This window comes from Syngnathus floridae, chromosome 3 (assembly GCF_059516105.1).
Source record: "Syngnathus floridae isolate MCC-2025c chromosome 3, RoL_Sflo_1.0, whole genome shotgun sequence".
Taxonomy (NCBI): domain Eukaryota; kingdom Metazoa; phylum Chordata; class Actinopteri; order Syngnathiformes; family Syngnathidae; genus Syngnathus; species Syngnathus floridae.
In genome coordinates, this window is record NC_142415.1 from 1,802,997 (window position 1) to 1,821,502 (window position 18,506).

General features: G+C 47.0%; 1 protein-coding gene and 1 pseudogene across 12 annotated transcripts in view; both read right to left on the bottom strand.

Annotated features, from left to right (window-relative positions):
• Positions 1-18,506, bottom strand: part of ano1a (anoctamin 1, calcium activated chloride channel a) — a 195,724-nt gene that overhangs the window by 19,301 nt on the left and 157,917 nt on the right. For 8 of the 12 annotated variants that reach the window (XM_088370469.1, XM_088370471.1, XM_088370474.1 and 5 more), the window contains 3 exons: positions 12,891-13,033; positions 12,247-12,399; positions 4,598-4,740 (listed from right to left, as the gene is read on the bottom strand). In XM_088370469.1, coding sequence (XP_088226595.1) covers positions 4,598-4,740; positions 12,247-12,399; positions 12,891-13,033 — 439 coding nt within the window. The remainder of the gene's footprint in view (positions 1-4,597; positions 4,741-12,246; positions 12,400-12,890; positions 13,034-18,506) is intronic. The other 4 variants (XM_088370472.1, XM_088370470.1, XM_088370464.1 and 1 more) reach the window with 3 other exon arrangements.
• LOC148400081 (uncharacterized) lies at positions 4,758-9,035 on the bottom strand (annotated as a pseudogene).

An 18,506-nucleotide genomic window follows, 5' to 3' on the forward strand; every position in this document is an offset into this window, starting at 1 on the left:
CCTCCTGAATCCGAGGTTCGACCTCCCGACGGACCCGCATCTCCAGCACCCCTGAATAGACCTTACCAGGGAGGCTGAGGAGTGTGATTCCCCTGTAATTGGAACACACCCTCCAGTCCCCCTTCTTAAAGAGGGGAACCACCACCCCAGTCTGCCAATCCAGAGGCACTGTCCCCGATGTCCACGCAACGTTGTAGAGGCGTGTCAGCCATGACAGCCCCACAACATTCAGAGCCTTTAAGAACTCCGGACAGATCTCATCCACCCCCGGGGCCTTGCCACCGAGGAGTTTTTTAACTACCTCAGTGACTTCGACCCCAGAGATTGGAGAATCCGCCTCAGAGTCTCCAGGCCCTGCTTCCTCAATGGAAGGCGTGTAGGTGGAATTGAGGAGGTCTTTGAAGTATTCTCCCCACCGACTCACGACGTCCCGAGTCGAGGTCAGCAGCACGCCATCCCCACTGTAAACAGTGTTGACGTTGCACTGCTTCCCCCTCCTGAGACGCCGGATGGTGGACCAGAATTTCCTCGAAGCCGTCCGAAAGTCATTCTCCATGGCCTCACCAAACTCCTCCCACGCCCAGGTTTTTGCCTCAGCAACCGCCGAAGCCGCGTTCCGCTTGGCCATCCGGTACCTGTCAGCTGCCTCCGGAGTCCCGCAGGCCAAAACGGCCCGATAGGACTCCTTCTTCAGCTTGACGGCATGCCTTACCGCCGGTGTCCACCAGCGGGTTCGGGGATTGCCGCCATGACAGGCACCCACGACCTTACGGCCACAGCTCCGGTCGGCCGCCTCAACAATGGAGGCGCGGAACATGGTCCACTCAGACTCAATGTCCCCCGCCTCCCCCGGGACGTGGGAAAAGCTCTGCCGGAGGTGGGAGTTGAAGCTCTTCCTGACAGGAGATTCTGCCAGACGTTCCCAGCAGACCCTCAGAGAGCTTTTGGGTCTGCCAGGTCGGACCGGCATCTTCCCCCACCATCGGAGCCAACCCACCACCAGGTGGTGATCAGTTGACAGCTCCGTCCCTCTCTTCACCCGAGTGTCCAAAACATGCGGCCGCAAATCCGATGACACGACTACAAAGTCGATCATCGAACTGCGGCCTAGGGTGTCCTGGTGCCAAGTGCACACATGGACACCCTTATGTTTGAACATGGTGTTCATTATTGAAAATCCGTGTCGAGCACAGAAGTCCAACAATAGAACACCGCTCGGGTTCAGATCAGGGGGGCCGTTCCTCCCAATCACGCCCTTCCAGGTCTCACTGTCATTGCCCACGTGAGCATTGAAGTCACCCAGTAGAACAATGGAGTCCCCAGAAGGAGCACTCTCCAGCACTTCCTCCAGGGACCCCAAGAAGGGTGGGTACTCTGAGCTGCCGTTTGGTGCATAGACACAAACAACAGTCAGGACCCGTCCCCCCACCCGAAGGCGGAGGGAGGCTACCCTCTCTTTCACCGGGGTGAACCCCAATGTGCAGGCGCCCAGCCGGGGGGCAATAAGTATACCCACATCTGCTCGACGCCTCTCACCGTGGGCAACTCCAGAGTGGAAGAGAGTCCAGTCCCTCTCGAGAGGGCTTGTACCGGAACCCAAACTGTGCGTGGAGGCTAGTCCGACTATATCTAGTCGGAATCTTTCTGCCTCGCACACCAGCTCGGGCTCCTTTCCAGCCAGAGAGGTGACATTCCATGTCCCAAGAGCCAGCTTCTGCAGCCGGGGATCAGACCGCCAAGGTCCCTGCCTTTGGCTGCCGCCCAGCTCACATTGCACCCGACCCCTTTGGCCCCTCCCACAGGTGGTGAGCCCATGGGAAGGGGGACCCACGTTTCCATTTCGGGCTATGCCCGGCCGGGCCCCATGGGCGAAGGCCCGGCCACCAGACGCTTGCCTTCGAGCCCCGCCTCCAGGCCTGGCTCCAGAGGGAGGCCCCGGTGACCCGCGGTTACTACTAGTGTTCCCTCGAATTTTTCAAGTGTCTGTGCAAACACACAAGGTGCCTGGACCACCGTGTGCACCACCAGATTAAATAATAAATAAATAAATAAATAAATGAATAAATAAATAAATAAATAAATAAATAAATAAATAAATAAATAAATAAATAAATAAACCTACCTACCCACCTACCTACATAAATAAAATATTCTCAATGCGAACTTTAACTTGCTCGGGGGGGTCGTATTTTGTTTTGTGTGACAGCTCGTTCCTTTTCTGTCAGTTTTATGCGCTCTCGCAATCCCATCTTGAGTCCTTGTACAATTCCAACAGCTTTCAAATGACATTTCTGCTGAATGTAATGCTTGAGGTAGTCCAACTTCCATTCCTTCCATATTTTTCCCTCCGTAAACTCGCCCGCCACTTTGGCTTCACTCCATGTTTTGCAGAGGAGACCTTTCTCATTCGAAAAAATCTCACCCAGTTTCACCGTTTCCTCTTGTACTTGAACACACTCGCCATTCAATCTTACAAGAACTCCCGCATCTCTCATTTATTTTGGCTTGGCAAGTGTATGTGCCGCTGCTCATTCGTTTCGCCATGATTAGCTAATCTAGCATTTGCATCGCTTGACTCCGCCACACTGTCGTTAGCTAGCTAACCTGCGTGACACGGATGGGTAGGACACATGTTCAGGCACTGCCAATCCTATGATTGGCTTTGTAGCATAAGTGAACCATATCATATCATTGGCTGGACACCTGTCAATTCCTGAAAGCACAGAAAGAAAATCATTCGTCCACTTAATTAGATGAGATTACGTCTAACATTAGATATTAATCAATCAGTTAATGCAGATTTTTTTGGGAGTGTGCAGCATAGAGTTTCTTGTGCGCAGAGACTGCGCGACCAGTGCGCAATTGCGCAGCTGCGCAGTTTAGAGGGAACACTGGTTACTACTGTGTTCAACAAATGAGCAGAGGTGGGCAGAGGTGATGGAAGGTCTGTCAATCCGTCACTGATGGACATCTGCATTGCTAATGAATGACGAAAACTGATAAAAAGAAAAATCTGACGGACGAAGCATCACCGGAAGTGTGTTTTCCCATCACTAAAATTGTCAGTAACCTGGGCGGTACCGGCGAACCTTCTCAGTCAGTCACTGGCTTCTTTTACATGGATATTTTTTCAATCCATCACACTTTTGGGGCGGAAATCCTTCTGACATGCGCACAAAATATATCGGAAATAGTAGGAGAAGAAGAAATCCGTAGCGACTTTTGAGTCATGAAAATATCACTGCGTCCATTTCTAGTTTAAACGTTTGCGTTATTTCGCGGATTTTTCTAGTGTGAGCTGTTATGCTGAGTTAACAATTCTAAGTGGGACTGCAATGTATCCACGAGGAGGGCAACTCTTGTACCTGCCATGTCTTTCGCTTGCTCTGTTTCTACTAGCTTCCGTCAACAACAGAAAAATGCATAATGACTACTGTTGTCACAGACAGGTGCGATAAAGACTATTCGTTCCGACATTTTGAGATGTGTTTTCATACGTATTGATTGGATTACCAATCAACCCCTCTCATCCAGAGTAAAAACTTGATCGGAATGGGCATGATCCGATCAAGTGTGTATTGGAATGTGTATATTAAGGATTTTTATTCCCATCAGAGTTTTAATCTCATTTTGCTGACGACTGACTGAAATGCTACACATGCCTTGTGTGTATGTTCACAAGGGTGAGGATACTTTGTCAAGATGACCACATTGGGCTCTCTAATTCATCTAATTGCACATTTCTATGTCTTTACTCCTCTGTTTACATGCCACTTATGAGCAATGTCCTTGAGGAGGGAGAAGACTGACATGGAGCAGGGCAGGTACAAATGTTTCGGGTTAATGTGATAACCACTGTGTAATTTTATGGAGACATTTACCGAGGATGTCATCACATCATTTACGCATGTCACAAATGCACCGTCTGTGTGATAGAATAACTACTATTGCCACAAATGTCCACTTAAATTACCTATCTATCAATTCATCTTTATATCGCTCATTCCCACAGAGGTCGTGGGCGAGCTAGAGTCTATCCCAACAGTCATCGGGCAGTAGACGGGGAGACCCTGAACTGGTTGCCAGCCAATTGCAGGGCACACAGAGACAAAAAACATCTGCACACGCACACATCTTCGGGCAACCTGGAGTACTCAGTCGGCCTACCATGCATGGTTTTGGAATGTGGGAGGTAACCGGAGTTCCCAGAGAAAACCCCACGCAGGCATGGGGAGATCATGCAAACTCCACACAGTGAGGGCCGGAGGTACTAACTAGTGCGCCACTGTGTTTTAAGATCGTCTTTTGGAGCCTAACGTAACCTGAGCAAAACCCACGAAAGGCGGTCAGCCAAGTTACTATCGAGAGCGCAGCTCGCAGCGCAGTCTTAAGTAACCGGTCATTTTCCTGAGGGTGGTCATAGAAGATCTATGGCGGTCCTAAAAGAGTGTAGACGAACTGGAATTCAGCAGTGACGAAAGTATGGTTAAATGACTATGATGGAGTAACAGACTGACAATTAAAGTTTTGCTTTGCTTGAAAAAATGATGGACTGATGATGACGGATGCGTGTCCTAGCCTTTACTGACGTGCCCACCTCTGGAAATGAGGATGAGATGCCATGGAGAACATTCTTAGCTTGTACCATGTCTTGCAAGGACATTTGTTGACTGACTTGAAAACTCACATTTACGATGACAGCCACCTTGCTGAGACCTCTTAATAGGTTGTACCAGATACCTACAAACATAAGACAAGAACATTCATTAAGGAAATTATCTGGGATTGCTATGAGGATGCTATTGGGGTTTCATTGAGTGTGTGTGAGTGTGTGTGAGAGACACAGTGAGGGAGAGACAGTGCGAGAGTGCGAGAGAGCGAGAGTGTGAGAGCGAGAGAGCAAAAGCTGCAGTTGCCAGCTCCATGGTAGGTGGAAGCATCAAAGAATGGCGTTTTTTTTAAAGGTGGCAAATCGGTACGTTACTCTGTTGTGAGTCAGTGCATAAAAGCTTATCACATGACTTTGGTTCACACCACAAGAACGTTTAAATCCGAAATACTTTTTGTCAAGAACAAGGCAGGGCGATCAAGGACAGCACGGATCTTTATTGAAAAAGGGGAAAGGGAAAGTGGAAGGCTGGACTGCCAGCTTGGCTGGTGTAACTGGGCAGCGGAACGGGAACCGGCAGATGACTGGGACAGATTCGCAGCAGAGTGCTGGCCTCGGAGCGACAAGCTGGCTGATGGCAGGAACCAACCTAGCGGAGAGAGCAGCAGAGCAAGCGCACCGGGTGATGGAATGCAGCACGTAGTCGTGGTCAGGGGCATGTAGGTGGTCAAGGCAGGCGGCGATCAGAGCGTAGTCAAGGATGGGCAAGTGGTCAGTACACAGGCAATGTCGGCAACGTGATTCATTCAGGCAGAACACAGTGAGCACAGTGGTGGCGTCACAGGCAGGGTAAGAGGACGAAGGGACAGCAACTGGCTGTATTCACGGGGTCTAAGTAAGGCTGACCTAACGACCAGTGGCAGGTGCTAGTGATTGGCTTGATTGGGGACGTGGCTGAGAGTGATGATGTTGAGGAAAAGGAGTGGCTGGGTGGCAGGTGACGCAGGCATGTGACACTTATGATGTTGAAGAGATTACATTCTGGTGGAAATGTGTCTATAGTTGAAGAAAAATAATACTCATTCATCTTTTAATTCAATCGCAAAAGTACTAAAAAATATTAAAAACAATCTGGTTTTATCTCGGGCAGTATGGTGGGTGATTGGTTAGCATATCTGCCTCACAGTACAGAGGTGGCTAACAGGCTAACATTCCATGCCCCTACAGCTAGTGTCTGCAGCTGGAGATCAGACCTGTACCCTGTGACTTACTGGCGGCCAGTTCAGGGCATAGTCTGCAGTTAACCTGATGTCAGCTGGGATAGGCTCCAACACCCCCTGTCATCCTGAACAGGATAAACGGTGTTGAGAATAGATGGATAGATGGATGGGATCGGACAGCCTTTGGCCATCGCCCAACTCACTATGCACTCAACCCCTTTGGCCCCTCCCACAGATAGTGAGCTCATGGGGAGGGGGACACATTTACTTTTCAGGCTGCGCCCTATGGGTCCAGGCCTGACCACCAGGTGCTCATCATCGAGCTCCACATCCAGGCCTGGCTCTAGAGGAATGGCCAAGTACCCAACGTCCAGACAAAGTAAAATGTAAGGTAAACGTTTTTTGTTTGCTTGTACATTACCACACTTCATCACTATTCAATTACATGCACTGCAAACGCATGACTTGTTGAAATAAGAAATGGGGTGAAGCAGACCTGCTTATCATGTGGCAATTTGGAGTTTTTAGTCGGGCTACCATGCATGTTTTTGGAATAATAATAATGCATAAGATATATATAGCGCTTTTCTGGACACTCAAAAACGCTTTAAAGTGGATACATTATTCTCACATTTCCACTCTGGTGGTGGTAAACTATGTAAATAGCCACACAGTACTGGCGCACCCAATACGCGCACTACGCAGTTAGCGTTAGGACTCGCGTGACGTCATCATTCCGTCACGTGTTATAACTTGTCTATACTAGTTGCGCTGTATGGCTTGCAGTAGCGTGTCGTAGCCGCAAAGATGATGCGGCATTTTAAAATCAGGTAATAAAAAAGAACCTTGAATTCCCATTCGAAGGTTTCTCGGTTGAGTTGGAAGCTGGGCCTAGAGGTGGGGCTTGAAGGCGAGCGTCTGGTGGCCGGGCCTTCGCCCATGGGGCCTGGCCAGGCACAGACCGGAAAGGGAAGGTGGGTTCCCCTTCCCATGGGCTCACCCCCTGTGTGAGGGGCCAAAGGGGTCGGGTGCATAGTGAGCTGGGTTGCGGCCAAGCGCGGGGACCTTGGCAGTCTGATCCCTGGCTGCAGAAGCTGACTTTTGGGACATTGAATGTCACCTCTTTGGCTGGAAAGGAGCCCGAGCTGGTGTGTGAGGCAGAAAAGTTCCGACTAGACATGGACTTGCCTCCACACACAGTTTGGGTTCTGGTACAAGCCCTCTCGAGAGGGGCTGGACTCTCTTCCACTCTGGAGTTGCCCACGGTGAGAGGCGTTGAGCAGGTGTGGCCATATTTATTGCCCCCGGCTGGGCACCTGCACATTGGGGTTCACCCCGGTGAACGAGAGGGTAGCCTCCCTCTGCCTTCGGGTGGGGGGACGGGTCTTGACTGTTGTGTGTGTCGAGGCACCAAACGGCAGTTCAGAGTACCCACCCTTTTTGGAGTCCTTGGAAGAAGTGCTGGAGAGCGCTCCTTCTGGGGACTCCATCTTTCTGCTGGGTCACTTCAATGCTCACGTGGGCAATGACAGTGAGACCTGGAAGGGCATAATTGGGAGGAATAGCCCCCTCGATCTGAACCCGAGCGGTGTTCTATTGTTGGACTTCTGTGCTCGACACGGATTGTCAATAATAAACACCATGTTCAAACATAAGGGTGTCCATGTGTGCACTTGGCACCAGGACACCCTAAGCCGCAATTCGATGATCGACTTTGTTGTCGTGTCATCAGATTTGCGGCTGCATGTTTGGACACTTGGGTGAAGAGAGGGGCGTAGCTGCCAACTGATCACCACCTGGTGGTGGGTTGCTCCGATGATGGGGAAGATGCCGGTCCGACCTGGCAGACCCAAACGTACTGTGAGGGTCTGCTGGAAACGTCTGGCAGAGTCCCGTCAGGAAAAGCTTCAACTCATCTCCGGCAGAGCTTTTCCCACGTCCCGGAGGAGTCGGGGGACATTGAGTCCGAGTGGACCATGTTCCGTTCCTCCATTGTTGAGGCGGGCGACTAGAGCTGTGGCCGTAAGGTGGTTGGTGCCTGTCGTGGCAGCAATCCCCGAACCCGCAGGTGGACACCGGCGGTAAGGCATGCCGTCAAGCTGAAGAAGGAGTCCTATCGGGCCGTTTTGGCCTGTGGGACTCCGGAGGCAGCCGACAGGTACTGGATGGCCAAGCGGAACGCGGCTTCAGCCGTTGCTGAGGAAAAAACCCGGGCATGGGAGGAGTTTTGGCGAGCCAATGGAGAATTACTTCCGGACGGCTTCGAGGAAATTCTGGTCCACCATCCGGCCTCTCAGAAGGGGGAAGCAGTGCACCGTCAACACTGTTTACAGTGGAGATGGTGTGCTGCTGGCCTCAACTCGGGATGTCGTGAGTCGATGGGGAGAATACTTCGAAGACCTTCTCAATTCCAGCGACACGCCTTCCGTTGCGGAAGCACGGCCTGGAGACTCTGAGTTAGACTCTCCAATCTCTGGGGTCAAAGTCACTGAGGCAGTTAATTAAACTCCTCCGGGGCAAGGCCCCAGGGGTGGATGATATCCGCCCGGAGTTCTTAAAGGCTCTGGATGTTGTGGGGCTGTCCTGGCTGACACGCCTCTGTAACATTGCGCGAACATCGGGGACGGTGCCTCTGGATTGGTAGACTGGAGTGGTGGTTCCCCTGTTTAAGAAGGGGGACCATAGGGTGTGTTCCAACTACAGAGGAATCACACTCCTCAGCCTCCTGGGTAAGGTCTATTCAGGGGTGTTGGAGAGGAGGGTCCGTCGGGAGATCGAACCTCAGATTCAGGAGGAGCAGTGTGGTTTTCGTCATGACCATGGAGCAGTGGACCAGCTCTATACCCTCGGCAGGATCCTCGAGGGGGCATGGGAGTTCGCTCAACCAGTCCACATGAGTTTTGTGGATTTGGAGATGGCGTTCGACCGTGTCCCTCGGGGAGTTCTTTGGAGGGTGCTTCGGGAGTACGGGGTGCCGAGCCAACTGATAAGGGCGGTTCGGTCCCTGTATCCTCGAGTTTGGTCCGCATTTCCGGCAGTAAGTCGGATTTGCTCCCAGTGAGGGTTGGACTCAGCCAAGGCTGCCCTTTGTCACTGATTCTATTTATAACTTTTATGGACAGAATTTCTAGGCGCAGCCGAGGCGTTGAGGGTGTCCGGTTTGGGGACCTCAGCATTGCATCTCTGCTTTTTGCAGACGACGTGGTGCTGTTGGCTTCTTCAAGCCCTGATCTCCAGCTCTCACTGGAGCGGTTCGCAGCCGAGTGTGAAGCGGTCGGAATGAGAGTCAGCACCTCCAAATCTGAGTCCATGGTCCTCAGTTGGAAAAGGGTGGAATGCCGTCTCCGGATCGGGGATGAGATCCTGCCCAAAGTGGAGGAGTTCAAGTATCTTGGGGTCTTGTTCACAAGTGAGGGCAGGATGGAGCGTGGGATCGACAGAGGGATCGGAGCAGCGTCGGCTGTAATGCTGACTGTGTAATGGTCTATCGTGGTGAAGAGAGAGCTGAGCCAAAGGCGGTGCTCTCAATTTACTGGTCGATCTACGCTCCTACCCTCACCTATGGTCACGAGCTATGGGTCGTGACCGAAAGAACGAGATACAAGCGGACGAAATGAGTTTTCTCCGGAGGGTGTCCAGGCTCTCCCTTAGAGATAGGGTGAGAAGCATGGTCATCCGGGAGGGACTTGGAGTAGAGCCGCTGCTCCTCCACGTTGAGAGGAGCCAGATGAGGTGGCTCGGGCATCTCATCAGGATGCCTCCTGGACGCCTCCCTGGGGAGCTGTTTCGGGCATGTACCACTGGCAGGAGACGTAGCCCCTCTGTTTTTATGGGTAGGCTACGCATTGCCATTAATTAATTTTTTACATAGACTTCTTAACATATTTACCGTAATTTCCGGACTATAAACCGCACCGGACTATAAGCCGCACCAGCTAAAATTCTGGGATATTTTAGTTTTTTTTCTTACATAAGACGCACCGGACTATAAGCCGCATGTGCACACAAGTTTTTTACAAAGAAAGACAATACACAGAAAACCTTTTTAAAGTTTTAAAAACATACTTTAACATGTTTTTCTAAACATTGCCTGTGAAGCAGGAGTAGTACCGCAGCAACACGGAAGTGTGCACTGCTTTGTGTAATCTCTGAGTCACATGGCAGAGTAAGAGAAAGGGTTTAGAGCCCTTTGACGCAGGTCACCTAGCATGCATTCCTACTAAAGCTCATGATAGTCACAAGCAACACAGCCAGAATAAGCAGCAGCCATAGCAGTGTTTCAAAATAGTATTTTTATAGTTGTTTTTGTCTTCAAGATACCACACAACAGTGGTCCACAGCCTTTTTACGAGTGTATAAAAGTGATCAAGTCATCACAAAAATCACGATTTTTTTTTTATATAAGCCGCATCTGACTAAGCCGCAGGGTTTGAAATTTTGGAAAAAAGTCGCGGTTTATAGTCCGGAAATTACGGTAATTGATATAAAAAATATTTAGATTAGGTTACTAAAAGGAAAACTACTATTAGGGGGCAGTCTATTAACTGAGTAAATACGGTAAATTTCTGTGCGGCCAATTTGCTACCCCTATTTACCTATCTACTAACCCAGGGGTGGGCAAACTTTTTGACTTGCGGGCCGAATTGGGTTCTAAATTTTGACTGGGGGGCCAAACCAGGAGCAGATGGATGTAGTCTTTGTGTGAAGTAATATAAATGACATGTAAAGGTCATTGCATAAAATATTTTGTTTAGTAGGTAGTAAAGCATGGATATTTGAAAAATAAGCTTTTTGAAAACAAATGCATTTACCGTATTTTCCGGACTATAAGGTGCACCTTCAATGAATGGCCCATTTTAAAACTTTGTCCTTATATAAGGTGGACCGGACTATAAGGCGGACCATTAATGCATCATGTCAGATTTTTAATCCAAATCAAATCATTCTCAATTTTATCTTTTTTATTTCAACTTCAGACGCAACATATTACTTTATAATTGCATAATAATGATCCATTGTCTTTTTGATTCATGATTCATAGTCTTCAGCGGGCCACTTATGATTGATTTCATGACACAATGCTTCAGGCCAGTTTAAATTTAGGAATTTGGTCCATATATAAGGCGCACTGGACTATAAATTGCACTGTTGGTTTTTGAGAAAATTTTAGGTTTTTAGGTGCACCTTATAGTCCGAAAAATACGGTATTAACAGCATTAAAAAAATATTTCACCAAACAACTACTATCAGTGATTCACGTTAAATATGACACTGTTATTATGAATAACAGGTTCCATCACTTCAGCGGCAGCAGGTCAGATTTATGAAAGATCATTATCTTATTAGGCGAAATCACATAAAACGGCAAACATTGTGACCAAATACATCATCTTGAAGAATGAGTGAAATAATACATCTAAATAAAGTAATAAAGAAATCTAAACGGCAACATGGTGACGGATATCTGAAAATCAGAGCAGAGCTTTAACCCACAAACACCTGGTGACAGAGGTGAGGAAACGGGAAACACTTCCTTAAAGTCGGCCTTAAAACCTTTAAAAGTTAAGATTAGTCGCAAACAGATGGTGCATCAATGTCCTTGAGCATCCTGCATTGTTTGAAAATGAGAATGGTCGCTAGTTTCAATCCCTGCTATTTGTACAAATTATTTTCAAAATGCATTTTTTTTTTACAACAAACTAGAGAAACTCCCTTTCCTTTTCAGTGGGAACAGTATTGTTGGTCTCCTTTTTTTCCTAGTGCATCATAGTCTGAAGTAAAATTTGTTGTGGCAATTCTTACGATAGAGCTGAGGTGTCTGTTAACTGAGATCTGTGACGGGGCTTTGTTAATGTTCACGTGGCTGAATGTCTGCTCATATTTTGGCGTAGCGCCCCCAGGAGATCTGAACCGGCTCTGGGGCAGGTTGACAGAAGCAAGGCTGCCAGTGTGTACCTACGGCCCCTCCAATCACCACCAAACATTCATATCCAGGCAAAAACCAGTGTGAGGGGCACTGGAGGCAAGGTGTGGGAGGTGTCCTGCCCAAGGACACTTGAATGTAGGAGGAAATCAGAATATCCAGAGGAAACCGGGAAAACACGGAGAGAACATACACAAGAAGGCTGGAATGTGAGGCGGATGTGCTCACCAGTTGACCACCATACACCGGTCATACAATTACTGTGTCTTGATATTAGGAATACACAATCATTGTACGGCATCATATCACCACTCAAACGTTCATTGGATCAGGTAGAATCAGCTAAGATGCATTTTCATTTAGGTTCATTAACAGAGGTGTGAATGCCATTTAAAAACATTTTAAAAAGAAAATCTCTTTTCTGAAGAATAAGGCCTTGTGTTTTTCTACCTTTTTGTGTTTATTAATGTTAGTGTCTTGGGAAGAACACCCACCGATGTCTTTGGCTCTGACTGCAATAGGCCTTCGGAGTTCCATAACAAACTTTTTGGCATCCAGACGTATCTCAATGACATTATTCAGAAGAGCGAAGAGTGGGGCCAGAGGAAATGAGGCCACAAAAAGAGTCACCATCCCAAACTGGATGACTACAGAAATACAAAACAGTCTTTGTTGTTAAATTACAGAAAAGGTTTAAAAACGTAAGAATATTCATTACTGTAGCTCAGGCATGTCCAACTCCGGTCCAAGAGGGCCGCTGTTCTGCCTGTTTTCCATGACTCCAGGCTGCAACATTTTTTATTCAAATGATCAGCACACCAGCAGGTTCTGAAGAAGCTTGATAACGATGCTTCCTGAAACAGGCAGGACAGCGGCCGTTTAGGACCAAGTTTGGGCACCCCTGCTAGAGATGGTGTGGAATACTTAAAAAAAAAAACAAAAAAAACATAAATCATGTAAAACAGTTGTCAGGCATCGGTTTCTAAAGTAATACAATCTTTGACACATGATACTTAGTAAAATGGCAAAGACTATACTTGTTAGATTATTTTTTCTTTTAACTTTACTTTAAATCCTTTGGTGACCCTATTAGAATGTTTTTTTTGTGCTACCAAAACAACATTAAAAATCAACTTACTCATTTCCATGTACTCTGGGCTAAGACCAACAAAAGGAAGGAGGAAATGGTCCTTCTCGTGTTGCTGCAAGGTGTTGGTCAGCTCTTCTTGTTGCTTTGGGTCCATTTCAGACTTTTTCTTACATAGCAGTTTCAGCTTGCTACTGAAAAACAATGAAAGCATGAAATCAAATCAATCAATCTCAAGATGGCGGCGCGTGCACACGCAGCGGCCACTCTCTGTCCCGTCAGTACGGTGATTTGTTCGTCTAATGAGTGTTCGTCCGACAGTCTTGTGTGTTCGTCTCGTCCGTGCACGCTTTTGTTATACTTGTTTACTGTTTGTCTGTTGTGAGCCATGTCTTGTCACCGTGGGATAGGGGGGAACGAAATTTCGGTTTCTTTGTGTGTCTTTGGCATGTGGAGAAATTGACAATAAAGCTGACTTTGACTTTGAAATGAAAGCATCTAGTATTAGATATTGGCTACACAACAACCTTAGGAATTATGATTATAATTTGAAATTAGAGACAAGTAAAAACTGTTTATTCAAATATTATTGCATATATTTTAAATGCGCAATTGGTAAAATGAAATACTTGCAATGTCTCTGTGTTTTTAACAGCCAATACAGGATGGCCACCAGACCCCAACACAGATGTTTTCTTTCAATTTCCCCAGATAACTTCCCCATGCGAGGTGCAGCGCAGTTTCCTGAGATGTCATCTCAGAAGGCACAGTTTAATTGTCCTCGTCCAGAGGACACTGTTGTAGATATATATTTTTTTCAATTCAGTCATTACCAGACAAAGTGTGGTCATTAATTCTCTGCCCTCTGTTGTCGACCTTCATCTTTTTAAGAGGGCTAGAATGTCCTTGTTGCTGAGGGAACCAGACCCTATTTTCTAAGCTTTCGGTACACTTGCAGTACCGTAAGGGTCAGAGGGAGCCATCTGAGAATGAGGAATGCAAAATGTATACGTCCTCCACATCTTCTATGCACCCCAAGGCACAAGACATGGCACTTGCTCCCTACATCTTTAATGTATCCTGCCAATGAGGTACCATCCGGACAGACCACCTCACCAGTTCTGGTGCGTCGTGTGTACATGATATGGTCGGTTGCGTTTTATAAACCATCTTAGAAGATCCATCATGTTCTTCTGCAGAATATGATGACCCTCCCTGTTCAACACACCAATGGTGGAAGGTTTAATATGGTTAACGGTAACATTTTCCTTTTTAGACTTAGTTGCCCCTCCCGCCTGACCTAGACCACAGACCTGCCCAGTGATACGCTGCCCTTGGAGTGGGGGTCTTAGCGAAAGGTCTTTGGTCCTCGTCTCACGAAAAGGAAGTCCTCCAAAAACTCTGCTGTTTCATGTCCAGAGGTTGGGTTGCGCTATTTAACCCAGACCCTCAGCTCCTGACCGGTATAACTGCTCTAAAATGAAGCACCTACTTGCTCTTTTGACTTCTTCTCTGGCTGCATCCATTTCTGGTTTTAATCTTGAAGGTATTTTTTTTTTTTGGTATGGCGCCACCGTGTGTGGCAGCCTCCCAGCAGTGTTCTCTCTTTTCTCTTTATTTCCTTCTTTTCTCCTTTTTCTTTCTTTCTATTTTTCCATTCGGCGATACTGGTGCCTTCTACCGCACCTCGGCGTGTGCAGATCGCTTCGGATCGGATATTTTTTTTCCCCTGGGTCTGGGATGGCTGCGCACATCGGTCGGGACCGGTGTGACTCTACGACGGCTTCCTGCTCATCCAGCCTGTGCTGACCGGCTCCCTCGCCTTGACCTCGCAGCCGCGGCCCCTGTAGGGAGTCCGCTCCCTCGTGCTCGTCGGAACCAACGACCTTCGCCGTGCCAGCCCCATGATGACCATCTGCACGTGCCCCGACTGGGTGCCTAGGATGCTGCTTACACGTTTGCCTGTTTTGTGATGTTTTACCGATTCATGACCACGGTCCATTGGGCGCCGTTGAACTTGGCTGCCCTTACACCTGTTTATGGACCCCGTGGAGGCAATTTTGAATGTTTTGGGCTGTTCTTTGGTGTTGGGGGGGGGGGACGATGGTTGGCCGCTGTTACTTTTTTTTCCTTTGTCTTGTTGCTTTTCTTTGATAGCTTTTAACTTTCGCACTTACTGGCTTTCTTTGTGGCGCCGTTGTGTGGCAGCCTTATAAGAGCCTATTGAGTTGCACTCATGCCATCTGTGTGTCTTTTATATACCCGCTCTGTGGTATGAATACTGCAGGGGCCTGAATTTCCCCACCCCGGGATCAATAAATGTTCAATCAATCAATCAATCAATCAATCAATCAATCAATCAATCAATCAATCAATTGTTGAATTCTCTTGGCGCCTCTCCTAGCTCAATATTAGGTTCAAGGAACCGCTGACCATACATAACTTCAATGACATATTTTGCTTAAATAGCTTCCTTCACACTTCTGTAGTTACAGGACTCTTCAGAGGCCATTCACAGGCTACACGGGCCTTTCCAGTGAAATACGGAATCTACCTCATTGCCCAGTCCATCTTTGGCCATTGGTAGACGCTCAAAAGTGATGAGGTACCGCTCGAGGTCATCACCATCTTTCAACCTGGTAATAGTTGACTGTGCCCAGATTCTTGCCATGTGTTCCCAAAGCATATGAAACACAGGCACTTGTTCGGCCTAATGCTGAGGTGGAGGGTTAGTGGGAAGTTGGAACTCCACCCTCAGCCTCTGAGCTCCACTAAGACGGTTGACCTGCACCTGCATTTTGCCTCTGTGCCTCGATGTTCAATGGTGTAATTTGAAACCGCAGACACTTTCACCTGGTCTGCACTCACATGGCCATGCTTCCATGCATGTGCTGCACCAATCACTCTTTTTCAGTGATGGAGGGGAAATAGCTTTCTCACAGATATAATGACTCCTTTTTTCAAGGTGCAATTAACTCAAAGTAAGGATTATTTTACCAAGGGTGACCAAATCTGTGTTTTTTGAATGTCGGAGGAAACTGGAGCACCCAAAAGAAACCCATGCAGGCACGGGGAGAACATGCAAACTCCACACACGAAGGCCAGAGTTGGAACAGTGAGGTGTATGTGCATTCATACAAGTACAAGTGCATACATACGTACAAGTCTGCTTTAGTGTCCTACCAATATTCAACATTCATTCATTTATCATCTGAAGTGCTTATCCTCACAAGGGTCGCAGGTGTTTCTGGAGCCTATCCCAGCTTACTGTGGTCAAAAGGTGGACCAAACCCTGAACTGGACGCCAGCCAGTCGCAGGGCACACGTGAACAACAATTCATACCATAATCCACACCGTCACTGAGTGGGAACCGATCGCACGCTTCTCGCACACAAGTCTGGCGCGTACGCATCCACGATCAGTGGCGATTTGTAACACATTTTCTGTATTTGAAATCCTATTTAGATGATTAAATGCAGACCCATTCAAGTATTGATAGAATCAATAGTAATGTGAGTAGCGGTATTGCACTGATACCAAACCGCTAGTATCAATCATTTATATTTGTTTCTATGATTTCAGTTATTTTCAAATAATTATTGCGTACAATAACAGACATTTTAGGTTAAGAGTAAAATTATTCTTTGTTTGAGCTTTTCTACCAGCTAGCTGTTGTCAAGTGGCATGGTGGTACAGATGGTGCATTAAATGTGTATTAGATTTGGCCCAGGCAAATTGGCAATCGGCAATTGGTGGCTCGTACATCTCATCAGAATGCCTCCTGGACGCCTCCCTAGAGAGGTGTTCCGGTCATGTCCCACCAGTAGGAGACCCCGTGGACGACCCAGGACGCGCTGGAGAAACTACGTCTCTCAGCTGGCCTGGGAACGCCTTGGGATCCCCTGGGATGAGCTGGATGAAGTGGCTGGGGAGAGGGAAGTCTGGGAGTCCCTCCTAAAGCTGCTGCCCCCGCAACCCAACCCCGGATAAGCGGAAGAAGATGGATGGATGGAAATTGGCAATCCTAAACATGTAGTAATTCCAAATTTCACCAGGAGATGGTGGTAAAGCTTGGCATAGGGGTGACCTGATGGGAACTAGAGATCAATAGTTAAATTGTTAGTGACTAGAGAAACACGACCTGTTCTCAATTACGTATAGCAACACACAATTTTGGATTACTATTTTTGGTACTTTGCTTCGCCATAATATAATCTGTAACAGCTTGAGCAATATCATTATGTATGTTAAAGTTATAAGTACCCATAAAGTTGACTATTGTGAAAACATGTTTTATTGTTGTTGCAATGTTTAATCAATATTTAACATGTATTTAACATTGATGTTCTATTGTACACATGAATGTATTAAGTTGAGCAAAGACAACAAGGGTTAATAGTGATACTATTTGGTGGAAGACTGCGATGACGGATGAGCCTGACCCAGAGGTCACCTCAAGGCCGGGCAGGATGCAGCTGCAGTCTATTTTAGAATCAGTCATGGAAAAACATAGGTATAAGACCTAATGGGAAAGCACCGGTACGTGACCTAGCTGGTGTAGGACCCACATGCAGAAAAGCGTATAAAAAGGTCGTCCCGACACAGAGCAGGCTCTTCCTCGTCAGTGCTTTGTCACTGCATGCTGCTCGCGAGCAAAGAACGCCGTTTAATCGAAGATGAATTTCTAGTGTCTTCAAATTGGACTGTGTCAAATTTTAAGCCTCGAGATAGGCAAGGGGAAAGCTGCTCCTGTGGCAGCAAGAGGTGTTAGGGTTTTTCAGATTATCCTTATCGTATGATTATGTTGGAATGCAACCGGTAATGAATAAGATCCTACACAAGGTCGTAAAACACCCCCTGATATGTTTTGACTAGAGCACAAGGGCTTCCTATCCAGCCCACTCTCCCCCACTCTGTTTCTCTTAATAAATATGTCCTTGCAGTTGGGAGAGTTTAGACCTCCATTCGAACATCGCTGTACGCACAGCGACGAATGGACTCTCCACCTGCAGGTGTCTAAAAGGACTTACTTGTCTCCCGTGTGGTTCTTGCAAAGTAAGTTGGAGTGAGCAAATCTCTAACAAGAGGGAGACGCCATATTAGGGCGTTGGCTTTCTCCTCAAGGCCGACCTATCTTTTTAAACAAAATTCTGATTTTTGGAACAAGGCGAATTGATCCCTCGAATTATTCCACCAAATAGCGTTTTATACCTTTTGTCTCGTTTCCCTCTTTTAACTATCTTTGAGTTTTACAATCAAGAGAACTTTGATACTGAATAATGTTGCTTTATTGAGATTGGTGAGTGGAATTATTGTTGTTTGTTCTAACAATTGAGAATTGTAATATTTTCTTACTTATTCATTACATTTCTACTTTATAATCATTTAATTTTGATTAATGATTATTTTGATGTTTAGAGCTCAAAATGTCTAATGTTTCTCTTCCGTAGTCATACTGTAAACCATTCAGTTCTTTTTAAAGTGAAGACAGTTTTTATCTTTAACATCAAGAATTGTCAGATCTGGTTCGAAATAGTTAACTTAAGGTCGTGCCGGAGCGTGCTAGTGTAAAGTAACGAATCCTCACGGTCTTAACAAATACGGCTTCATTTATGCGAGATTTTACAAGTGCAATTGATCCACAGGCAGAGAGCCGTTGTCATTCT